This window comes from Myodes glareolus, chromosome 12 (genome assembly GCF_982192425.1).
Source record: "Myodes glareolus chromosome 12, mMyoGla1.1, whole genome shotgun sequence".
NCBI classification, from domain to species: Eukaryota; Metazoa; Chordata; class Mammalia; order Rodentia; family Cricetidae; genus Myodes; species Myodes glareolus.
In genome coordinates, this window is record NC_142037.1 from 66,232,815 (window position 1) to 66,245,947 (window position 13,133).

A 13,133-nucleotide genomic window follows, 5' to 3' on the forward strand; every position below is an offset into this window, starting at 1 on the left:
TGACCCTTGGCCTAGATAGTTTGTATTCGGAAGGGAGAGGTTCAATTCATAGTGTAGTCGAAACAATGTCTTACACACAGCCGGCTGCCCTGCCTTGTGAAAGTGATTTCATCACAGTAAGGCTGAACTGAAGACGTTGTCATCCGGTGTCTGAATCTTTAGTGCTAAGTTGTCCTGAGATTTTCATAACCCAAATAAGAATAAGACCTCTTGTAGGGCCCTGAATTTAGAGACCAATAAACACTTTACAGTCAAAGTGTAAAGTTCAGAGCAGAGCGCCTTGGCTTCAGTTCTGAGTGGCCATCCTAACCACAGAGGATCCATGGTGATGATGCATAGACTTTGTGTCTGGTTCATTTCAGTGTGATTTTTTTATCTGTAAATTGTATATAATAAAGTTTATTTAAGAAGAGGGTCCAAGTCCTGATGGAGTTTCAAATACTAAATATGAATTTGATTTGATATTGAGGCTGAGAAGTATATAATGATTGTTTTTAGTTGACCTTGTCAGATATTGCAATGTATTACTTTCAGGAGCCAAGACTTGGACCTTTTGACCAAGGCGACCCCCTCAGCAAACAAACAAATAAACAAAGAAACAAAAATTTCCTCCAATTTGTGTAGAAGGAGTAGGCTTATTTGGTTAAAGATATTTAAAAGGCGGGAATAAAAAATGAGAACCTGATTTGCGGATCTGTAAAATACCAGACAGGGTTTTCTTTTATTATTACTTCCATTTATTTCACTATACTTTTGTTTAAGATGATGATACTGATGCTGATTCTGTATAATTACTATTTGAGAAATTCCTTGCAGCACAGTAATCACATAAGTGGTCTAATACTGCAAATTATTAGTTAATAAGTTATTTGTATAAAACGAATAAACTGAAGAATATCCGTTTGCGGCTCTCATAATCACAAGGATTAATATTTAAATGACTTGTGAGAAAACTGGCACTGTAACGAGTTTATAGTTAATTAGAATATTTTTGCATGACATTGAACTTACTTCTATTGTTGAGAAATCGAGACCATTAATATATTGGAGCAATAGTTAACAAAAGCATGGCAGAGAAACTCCAAGCTGTCACTCATAAAGCGGCTGTGAGGATAATGTTGGTATGGACCATGTGGATGGAAGGAGCTACTGCAAACTTGGTGGGGAAGAAGGATGCTCAGGGAAAAAGCCCAGACTTCACCTGAGTTCCATCTGAAGGATGGCCAGGGAAGGAGGGAGCATGCATGATACATGTTCAGGGTTCAAATTTGATTTGCCTTCAGCATTTCCTGGGTGTTTGGCCCCAGGAAGTGTTTTAATCCTTGTGAAATTCTTTCTAAGCATTGGTAATAGCCATCCCATGTACTATCAGAACTCAAGGGAAAGGTAGGAGAAGTTGGAGTTCAAGACCAGCCTGTTGCTCTACAAGGGGCGTAGGGAGACCCTGTCTGAAAGCAAAACAAAATGCAGAAGCAATTAGTGATCTGAGATAGACACTTTGTAACATGTTATACTTATTCTATATTTCCATTGCATGTGTATGTGTGTACACACACAAATTTCTTATTGACTTCGACTCTTCCTTTTACTTTGTCTTAGCTATGAGCATGGCCTTGATGAACGTATTACTACACGATCCAAAGCTACCAAAACTACTGCTGGGTAAGAGAAAATATTATCATTTGTTTCTCTTTCTTCTCAACTCAACACATTATGAATATACATACCATACTCATTTTATCGAAAAATCGAATGAAATTCCTAAAATATCGCTATTTTCATATGTACCTGAAAACTTCCATGTTAATTTCAGTATTTAGACATAGAAAAACAGACAGCTGAGCATTGTACACAGTGGGGCCTTCTCCTAGTCTTAAGCAAAATGAAGATGGGGCCACCCGAGAAGGGGCGGTAGGAACATAGCTGGCGCAGAAGCTGGCACATTCTGGTTGCTTTGTCAAGCATTAATGTTAGGCTTTTGTTTCTGAAGTTAAAAAGTATTAACAATAACTATGGAATAAACCAAGATGCTTCCCCATTTGTTGTATCATGGTATGTATGATGGTAGTGCATTCACCTCTTTGTAGAGGAGCATTTTGGGGGGACAGTGGCTTGTTGGTCATTGTAGGGCTTGGGCTTACAAAACAAATATGAACTTAAATTTAATAAGCCTTGAAGTAGTTTCTCTAAGACAATTAAATTCCCTTTTTGTTTCTGACTATAAACAGTTCAAATTATCTATATAGTTATTTTTGTATAGAGTCTTAGGAATGGTTACATAATTTCCATTTTTAAGTCTGTTGACTCCTATAAAATTCATAAGGCCTTACCAATGGGAAGGGGGAAATGTGTAAAATCGTAGCCCGGTTGATGGGAACATCTCGAATACCACCATTCCAGCTGAATCCGTTTTGAAAAGAGAGAATAAGGACCCAGAGAGGTTAAGCGATTTGTCCCGGGTCCCGGAGAAAGTTAAGGAAAGACTGGTAGTAGTTCTGCGGTCGCTGAGGCACCTACAGGGTTCACAGCCATCACTGGGTGTCATTTGCTCTCATGTTAGGGATAATTACAGGCCTGGACACCAAAAAGAGAATCCGGTCGTCATACTCAATCTTATTAACAGCAGGCAATTAGCATAGATTAAAGCTAATTATGTACCAGGGCAGAGAGATGTTACGCTAAGACAATAATAGGTTGTCAGTTTAATATATTGCATTTCAGAGCCCCGTGTACTGCTGACTGAATATAGAATGTATTGTCAGTGAGTTGCATTTAGAAAGAAAAATGAAATGAAAGACTGTTGTAATAAACATTACATGCAGTAAGATTTGTATTCCTGCGGTTGATGTTAGGGAAGACAGAGCGGTAGGCAGTGTCCGGGGTCCCAGCTCCTCATTTATACATGACAATACTAAGTAATGCCTGAGCGCAAAAATAAATAAGTAAATAAATAAGTAAAAAAATAATAATTCTGTCTTCAAAGAGGTCCTGTGGTTTCCAGCTGAATTCTGTTTTTTACTTCACAGCACACAGACTTCAGTCTTCAAATAAATAAAGATTCATTAGGTATCTCAGAAAACCCAGAAGGCTACAGGATAGGATTGGGGCGTCTGTTGTGAGAAAGCTGGGAAGTGTCCTTTAGCTGTCTGACGGGGTCGCTTGAAGGATCACACATGGCTGACATTGGCACACGGGTTCAGGTTACTACAATACATGCTAGAGTCCTAACCTCCATGGAAATAATACCGAAATATCTGGTACCTTCTCTAACCCACTGGAAACACAACGTCAAATCAGAAACGTGCGTAGGAAAGAGATTATGTTTCCTCTGGATAAAATTTAAACATTGAATTTCTGTGTTCCTAGGACCCAGGGCCTGGAAATACTGTTTCCAGTTCATTGAGATAAGATGCATTTGTCGCCCGTTGAGGGAATTAAGAGCATTGCTTAGATCCTTGCTGTGGTGACTCACAGCGTTGCTCCCTTTTTAAGTAGTGCCAGCACATAGCATGTGTTTATGACTGCTGGCTTTTGTTTCTCAAACTTTGGGTATGCCCCTTATTAAAGGTTTTTATAACTAATTCGGTGAGCAGCAATCAGCACATACAAGAGCGAGTCAAATAGAAAATATTAAAGTTCTGGTGATATCAGATTGTTTCTTGCAATCTCTCTCTCTCTCTCTCTCTCTCTCTCTGTGTGTGTGTATGTGTGTGTGTGTGCATGTGTATGTTTGTGTGTGTGTGTGTGCACGTGTATGTTTGTGTGTGTGTGCACGTGTATGTCTGTGTGTGTGTGTGCACGTGTATGTTTGTGTGTGTGTGCACGTGTATGTTTGTGTGTGTGTGCGCACGTGTATGTCTGTGTGTGTGTGTGTGCACACGTGTATGTCTGTGTGTGTGTGTGTGCTCACGAGGTTACTGGTCTTTATGTAGTACTGTCAAATATCTCTGTTTTAGACTTCCAGATGCCCACTCTTGTTTGATGCTCATAGAAGAAGAAGACTTGGACACTTGTTTTAGCATCCTTCATCTCTATTCTAAATGAACCCTATGGAGAGCATATACACTCACACCGAAATCCACTGTGATTGATCTTAAATGTAAACAAGCTGTGACTTTTAAACACACCTCTCCTTCTCCAGGGCTTTTATTCCTGGTTATTCCTTTTTCCTTTTAATATGTTAAGTTAACTTCATTTGAAATGCTCTCATTTTGTCATCAGCTAGTTTCTAACAGACTTTCCAGCCTCTGTTGTCTCATTTCATCTTCATTTGTAACAAAATGTTTTCAAGTAATTTATTCTGAGAAATTATGGTTTTAGTAGAGTTCATTTGCCAATCACTCTTTCTGTTATATTTATAGAACTTTAAAATTGAAAATGTTATTCTTGAGGATAACTCAACACAGTGGAAATTCAGGTTGAGATGCTCCATCTATCAGGGAGCTCTGAGAACTCTGAGAAGTGCTGGAAGCCGTGATGGTCACACATCCCGTGGAAAGGCTAGGGAGGGGGAGCTGTGTTTGCTCAGACTTTGCTGCTGCCTCCCTGCTAAACGGCTTCCTCTCTGTTGAACTCTGCAAAAATCTTCTTGATTAGTAAAATATGTCTTTACATTTATCAGTGCAAAAGGGAGTGCTAAAAGGAAGGGGACCCAGGCAAGCTACTGCTCCAGGTGGTACTGAAAAAGATACGGTCATTCTTGCGGTCTTTTGCCATAGCAAGTGCCATGTCTTTCTGAGTCTATATTTATAAAATGTTAAAAAAAAACAAAAAAACAAACGATCCTACCCAAGTAGGCAAATGAGCTGAATAGGCATTTCTTAAAAAGTTTGAATACCCAGTACCACAACAGAAAGAGAGCTGTGTTTTCTCTTATATGAAACAAAACCTCCCTAAACAAAACACAAAGACACTGACAACAGAAACAGACTATTTAAGACAATGAAAGGGAACTGGGGGAAGAAGGGAGACCCAGAAGGTTAAGAGCAGGTAGAGGAAAGGGTGATGTGGTCAGATCATGGTAAAAGTAGATACAAAGAAGTCAGAATAACATTCGCTAATTTACATGGTCAGTGTGTGCTAATAATTATAATGTGAGAGGCTTAGAGGGATCCTTTAAATGCCCACTCCTTTGGCCACAAGACTGGAGTTATGTAAAAGAGCTTAATGATATGAGTCCAGGTTGGGAAATGCTGCTTTGCAGTTGAGAAAGGAAAAAGGAAACAACACAAAAGAGCGGATCATCAAGAGGAGAGGGGGCAGTCTATAGAGTATTCATCTAATTTAACAGTGAACAACTGAGTTCCGTTCAGTTCTTCAGTCATTGTCAAGTCATGATTTTGATGGCTTGCTGGAAATCTGTTTGCTAGGTTGGTGTGTAGGGCATCTCAGCTTTTGAGCTCCTATTTTCTATATTAAGATCTTTCAAATGGCAAAGGCTTGAGAATAAGTTTGCCTTCATAATGGTGAAAGACTGAAGAGTGTTGTTTCTTAGACATGCCTTGTGGAATGCTGAAGAGGCATACCCTGGCCGTTGACAGGAAATACAGTGTGGGATCAGCAAGTTCTCCTGAGCATGAGTCTTGCAGCCTGTGTTGGGTGGGAAAGAGTCTGTTGCCGTTTTCCACAATGGATCACATAATAGACTCCTTCCCTCCCACAGAGGTTTTCTGATGTGGCTGAACCCTATCGTCTCTAACCTTAATACTTTTGTCTTTTTCTCCTTAAAGACACCAAGATCTTGATAAGTTCATCAAAGTGAATCCTGATGTTCTTGAAAACAATCAAAGGTAATAAGCTGATTTTCAATGAGTTTGGGTCAGGAAGAATATTCTGTTTTATTATTCCAGGTAGAGTGAAAAAGCACTGTTCAAACTAAAATAACTTTATTATTAACTCATTTTCTTTCTGTTATTTTGCTGGAAGAAACCATGATCTGGATGGCATCATCAGAGGGAATCCTACGGTGACCAGACAAAGGTAATAAGAGGAAACCAGCTAATTCATGGTTTCACCTGTTTTCCTTGTATGAAATGGGTTTTTTACTATTGCCATATTGATCTTGCATAACCAAATTACCATTACTTATCCATCCCCTTTCACTATTTCAAACAGCCAAGACTTGGACAACCTTATTAAAGTGAAGTCTCCTGCTCTTAGAAACACAAATCAGTAGGTGCCTTTACTTGACTGATTTTGAAGGATTCCCAAGGTCCTGGGGTAGGAATTTTCAGTGTTTGTGTGTGTGTGTGTGTGTGTGTGTGTGTGTGTGTGTGTGTGTGTGTGTTTAAGAAGGTTTCTAGTTTTCTGTAGTTTTCAAAGAACTCATTTATAAGCTGTGTTTATTTTGTCAACACAAAGACATATTGAACACTTCTTAAATCAATTGCTTGGCTTTGGAGTGAGTTCTGAGCTTCTTATTTGTACTAAGACACCCCAGTGTTTGTTCCCTAAAGATAAAGGAATTTTGAAATGAAAAATGAATAAAACTAAACAAGAAGAAAAATATTTTGAGGAAGCTAAACCAACTTGGAAAGGTTATTTAAATTCATCAAAATCCCAGATCCTCAGCTTGTCTGGGCTCAAAAAGTATTCCAGCACATTTTAATCTCGGGCTTACACCTTGAGGTTGAAGCTATTCTCCAGTTTGCTATTTTTAAATTAAAGTAGGATTACATCCTTCCCCCCTTCTCTTTTCTCATCTACCCCTCCAAGATAGCCTTACTGCACCTCTCTTATGCCCTGACTCTCAAATTAATAGTCTCTTTTAATTATTATTGTTATACATTGTTTATATATATATATGTGTATTGTGTACATGTATGTATATATACACATACAACCTACACATATATAAATATAACCTACAAATATATATATATGTATATATAAATACAACCTACAAGAGTCTACTGTTGCTTGTGTGTAGATAGTATCAGGGATGATTCTTTGGTTAAACAGTTAGGTAGCTCATTCCTGGGAGAGGCTAATTCTCCCTGTCTCCCCAGTCACTGATTTTCTATTCTTTTGACCCAAGGGTGGGATCCTGTGATATTTCTCCTGCTCACATCAGCATATCTGTTAATATTGTCAGTGTTCTAGTCTTGTTGACGTAGTCCTTCCTAGGAGAGACCACTTCATAGCAGACTTCCTGTCCTTCTGGCTCTCACAGTTTTTCTGTAGCGTCTCTCATGCTACTCCATAAGCTACAGCTACAGGAACTGTGATAAAGACGGATCCTTTGGGACGGGGCTCCCCACTGCCTGTTGATCTCTGTATTGTGTCTAGTTGTGATTTTATGTGAAGATCTCCATTTGCTATAAAGAGAAGCATCTTTGATGAGGGGGAGGTTGCTCCATTTTATTTATGGGTATAAGGATACGATTTAGAATGTAGGAAGAAATTATGTGGGTCTTAGCAAAGTGATGGCAATAGATTATTTTCTAAAGTCCACGATCACACTAGCCCCAGGAAGATATCTAGGTTTTTAGTACCTTGCGTTGAGTGGGCCCTAAGTCCAATTATTCGGGTGGATTTTGTTTTTTGTCATGGGTGGCAGTTTTGGGAGATTGCCAGCCATATTGGTAACAGGTCTAATAGCCAAGTTAAAATAACTGATAGGTGAACTTGGCAGTAATGCACATTTATATCAGTGAATTAAAGTTCCCATTGTCTTACTAACTTGAAATTTTATCATAATAATTATATAACTGGTACTCATGGCCTAATATTTTGAGATGGAGACAACAAATTCTTTATAAAAAGTACTATGAATCCATAACGAGAGAAAGGAAACAATGTATTGTTTCCTACATCAATAACTTAATTTTCTCTTGTTTCTTTTTATCATTGGGGTACCGGGGTCTTGAAATTATGGCATCCTGAAAATAATTAAAGAGCAACGGCTACTCAGAGGATACTTACTGAGCCCCTGGGCAGTCAGACTAAAAATTACATATGATTTATCACCACTATACCCTATGCGATCTATCTATCTCTCTCTCCCTCCCTCCCTCCCCCCTCCATATTCCTATGCCTTATTTTGTAGAAGAAAGTATAGCTCGAAGATACTAAATGCCCTCCAAAGGAAAAATAATATGGTAGATATGAACTCAGATTTTGACATTATGACCTTGAGGAGGACCAACAAATATATGTAATTAAGTGATCCTAGGCTCTCTGATAAGACCTATTTACTCTGGAGAATTAGAATTAAATAAGATAATTTCTTCACAGTGGTAATTATTGGGGTGGACTTTTTGTCATCTGTAGAGTTTGGGGAGATTACCAGTTGTGTTGGTAACAGGTATAAAAGCCATTATGTGCAATAATCAATAAAGGAACCTGTCCTCCAACTCCTGCCTCTTGGTCTAATAGCCATTATGTGCAATAACCAATATGGGAACATGCCTCCAACTCCTGCCTCTTACCTATCACCGTTGGCATTGGCAGTTCTTACAAGAATCTTGCCTCTGGCTTTACCACAAGAGGAGGTAAACTTTATAAAAGGTAGTTTGTGTTCCAGCAACTCCTTTTCTAGAATTCCATAGAAAGAGGACATTTTTTCTTAAGTAAATATATTGCTATTAAAAATATTTTAAGCAAAATATTCATCAGTATGGTTATGGGCCAAGGCCGGTTCAGGCACCCTCTCCTCTGTCCAGAGAACAATCTGGGGATCTCTCCTTGGACCTGGGATCCCATATATAATCAAGTCTCCTGTAATCCCAAAAATGACTCCCTTAGTTGAACTATATTCTTCCCTGATCCCATATTCATCCTTCCTTCCTCCCCCACATCCCGGTCCACCGAGCTTTCCCCATTCCTCCCCTACTCCCTTCTTTCTAACCGTCTCCCCTTCCAACAACCCCCCCCCCCATGCACCCGAGGTTACCTGGGACTCTTGTCTATTTCCTACCTCCTGGCGGATAGCTAAATAATCTTCATCAGGTTCCAGTTTGTTTGGATTCTCACCTTCCCGGACCTGGAGGGAGGGGGAGGAGCTTGAACTTCCCACAGGGCAGGAAACCCTGTCTGCCCTTAGGACTGGAGAGGGAGGAGGAGAGGGAGTAGGGGGAGTGGGAGGGTGTTGGGAGGTGGGGCGGGAATGGAAACTTTTATAATTTAATAAAATTACTTTAAAAAAATAAATAAATAAAATATTTTAAAATATTCTAGGTATCACAGAATTCTATGATGGCAGCTTGGTCAGCTAAGCTAAGCTGTCTGACTATTCTTTAGTAGTGTACTAGACTGGATGGTGAGCAGCCAAGGATTATCACACAGCAGACAAATAGAAAAGGCTGAGCTATTTGAGAAGAGTGTCTTTATGGATTGATTCAGCCACCTGTATCTACCGTGTAACCATGCTGCCCTCTTGATTTCAGCACAGGTAAAGAGGAAGGGATTTTAAAGCTCACAAAGCCCTTTTCCATCAGGGCAATGCGACACAGACACCCATCATTCAGTAGCAAAGCAGCCGTGAATCCGGTCTTTTGTGTGACTTTGCTGACATTTCCCGCAGCTGCATATTTAATTCACAGTTAGAGACTGAATAAACTTCACTCATCCCTCAGAAATATATGCAAGCATCCTTGAAATCCCAGAAACACAGCAACCAGAGCAAATGCAGATGTGCCCAGAATGTCCATTCGTTCCAGGAGAAATAGCACAGCTTTTAGTAGCGATGTGAACCAGCCCTAAGGAGCGATCCCATTATCTGTCGTCAGTAAGCAGACGTCAGATTAATTATTAATATTCTCAACTTCTGCTTTCAAATAGGTATTGAAAAGCACTTCAAACTGCTAGTGACATTAAAGATTTTTCGATATTAAAATGGGCATCATTCACATAAAGGAAAAAAATCATTTCTATTTGTGGTTATAGTTCCACTTGTCAATATTTTTCCTGTTTGCTAACATGTACCTTCCGAGATTTCAGTTTCTGTCTCCTTGCTGCCTGTCTCTCATAGTTCTTCTCAAGTTGTAAACATGGGGTAAGCGACTCTTGCTCCACTTCCCGTAACCAAGCCATCTTTCTGCCAGTCATCACTGTCAGATGCTTCTCCCAACAATCTCCAGAGTGGTTCTGCGTCTTCCACAGCACTGCTGCAGCCATGGTTACCTTCCAGTCTTCTGACCACTTCTGCTGCTAGTCATGACTTCCAACTTTCAATCTGTCCACAGGGACGAACAGTCATCTTCCTAAAACAGGAATCTGACTAGGTCATTCTTTCGAGTATAATCCTCCAGTGGCTTCCCGTTACCATTGAGTTATGGCCATACTCCTTAACCTTGTCTTCAAAGACCACCATGGTCTGTGATTTGTGTGGTCCACCCCCCACAAGTTCTCTCATCCCCGTCATTCCCATCCCCACCATCTCTGACTTGGGCTCTTTGTTTTCCTCTCACTGCTGTGTCAGAGATGCTACTGTGTATCCTTTGTGTACCAGCCCCCGTGTTTCTCACCCAGACTCGGGGAAGCCCCTTTCAACCTCTATTTGTACAGCACTCCATATATGCATTTTTGAGTGAATTATTATTTAATACTCTTTCTATCTATAGGGTCTTTAAAGATATATAGATGGAATTACTTTGTTTCTTTCCTTATGTATTGCAGTAGCATAATGACACTATGCTGATACATATTAGATATTTAACAAATATAATGTGAAGTAAAGACTAAATATCAGGATAACCAATGTTTTATGATATGCTACATAGGTAAAAATCTATTGCATTCAGTCTCCAATATTTTAAGTACCCATCACTGCAACTAAATAAATCTATTTTTTATGACTGATTTCTTCACTTGAGCCAATACTGTTTTCTGCTTATGACAATATCAAGGAATCACAATGACTCAAGAACACTAAAATTATTAATTATGTGTTATCTTTAAAATATTTAAATAATATGCAGATATATTAATTTCTTGAATATAAAAATCCTTAGGAATATAAAATACTGAGGAGATTCATAAAAATATGTAAATATCATCTCATTTTGCTATGTCAGTGAGTTAGGCAATTATGTGAATGGTTTCACTAAATGCAATGTTCTTCTCAAGAAGACTCGTTTTGAGCTAAAAATCTAATGCCTAATATCAAATCCTGACATAAAAGAAAAACATAGTTAAATTTTGTGTGAAAACTTCTTAATTTTGTAAATGTGCTGGACACTTTACAGAAGCAGATTAAGTTAGCATTGTAAAGAGAAGCATATTGTGCCCTATTAATAAACCTCTCCAACATGCACACAGGAGAGGAAGAGTGATTAGAACTGAGCTAACAACTTTCTCACACTGGAATATATCCTAGGAAAGCTAACGAGTAACAGTGTCCACATTTCCCCTTGATCTGCCCTGTAAGGGAGTGCCACACCCCCTCACACAATATGGGGAATACATTACATTGTTACGACATGGAGAAGTCTTAAACTGGAAAGTACCTATGTGGCTTTATACCTTAGATAACTCACAGTCTGCTCCACATGTATTGAAATCTATATTTTAAAATAATTCTTAGACCTATGGATGTATCTTAGAAGAAGTCATGTCTAGAACATGCAAGACCTTGGGCTTGATTCCTACCACCAAAATAAAAACGAAAGACACGCAAAGACTTTTGAATCAAGCATTTGCTCAACCTGGCAACATTTGGCTTGGACTTCTATAAAAAAAAAAACATCTATTTTCCACACTTTGACTCACAGCTTTTCATCTTTTGCCGCAGCGTGAAAGACACCATGCAGTTCATGTGATCTTAATTAAAGAGTGTTTATTTTTGCATCTGTAAATTTGGATAGTTTACACTTCCTTTACTGGATCTAGCCATCTCCCTCTTGCCAACCATCAGTGTTCATACTCCAAGCAAATGCACACTCTGTGATTTCCATCACTTAGTTTGCTTTAAATATTGGTATAGATTATTCAAACTAAGGCCTTATAGCTTACACAAGCAAACTTGATGTGTGCTGTTATCCAATCAAATAAGAAAATCCTATGAAAACTCCAATAATATGGTTTCTTTGGTGACTCACCTTACTTTGGGAGTATCTTCTTTGAATGCATGTATAGGCTCAGCTTTTGAGTTACCTGTTGTGGTTGTTGAATCTGCAAGAATCTGGCTTCCTCTGTCTCCTCAGGTGGAGCCATTCTTTTCTCTGAAGCCATGGCCCAAAGAGCAAGTGTGAAGTGTGTAGGCAGAGAAATATTCAGCATCTGTAGCACTTAGAAGTGTCCTGTTATTTTAACTGAAGATGTCCACCCTCAGGCTGAGAAACTCAATACAGACTTTATAGAGATACCTTAACAAAACCCATATACTAAATCGCCTAAACACATGAAGAACACTCTCTCATACAGTTCTTGAGGTGAGAAATCGGAGATCAGGTCATCCTGGCAGCGTTGGTTTCTTCTTGGGCTAAGAGGGGGAAATCTCTTCCAGACTTTTCTCCTTAACTTGTATCTTCACATAGTTACGTAACACATGTTCTGTTCAAGTCCGTATTAGACTTTACTCCCAAGCTGTAAAAAGCCACAGATTCCTTAAGTGCAGTACCTGGAGAGAGAATAACTTCCTGGCACAGAAGACTGATTTCCCAATATTCACATATCCTATGATCTTTTACCAACTACTTCTTCCAGTCTAAATGCAAATATGATAGTCCATGTCTCAAGCTTTCAGCCATTTACTTAGTGAAGGCTGCTAAGGTAATAAAGCAGCCTCTGGTACCACAATGGTGACTTCTGTAATTTTTAGTGAAAGCCATCATTTAGGCGAATTCAAACCCTTCTATCTGCATTATAAATTTGAGGGGTTGACCTCATGCAACTTCGTCTGATGGTGTGGAGAAATTCGGTTTTGAATTTTATATCATTATTCAGATTACAATGTCAGCTAATATTCCTGAAATATTGTACCTTTACATAGTTTCACTGGAATACTTAAACTCACATTAAAGATATTTAAACTAATCTCTACATTTTTAAAAGCACACAAGTAGTTTTTCCTTAAGTGTGAGTTTTAGAAGCTAAAGTATGCTGACTAATTTCCATAATTTATCAATTATTAATGGCCTGGATACTATTAAATCTCTCTCCACATAAACATGAGGATACTGCATTGTATTTTG

General features: G+C 38.8%; 1 protein-coding gene across 11 annotated transcripts in view; it reads left to right on the forward strand.

The window, feature by feature from the left end:
- Scel (sciellin) overlaps positions 1 to 13,133 on the forward strand; it is a 96,489-nt gene that overhangs the window by 67,436 nt on the left and 15,920 nt on the right. For all 11 annotated transcript variants that reach the window (XM_087912298.1, XM_087912294.1, XM_087912301.1 and 8 more), the window contains 4 exons: positions 1,600 to 1,662; positions 5,730 to 5,789; positions 5,926 to 5,979; positions 6,115 to 6,171. In XM_087912298.1, coding sequence (XP_087768424.1) covers positions 1,600 to 1,662; positions 5,730 to 5,789; positions 5,926 to 5,979; positions 6,115 to 6,171 — 234 coding nt within the window. The remainder of the gene's footprint in view (positions 1 to 1,599; positions 1,663 to 5,729; positions 5,790 to 5,925; positions 5,980 to 6,114; positions 6,172 to 13,133) is intronic.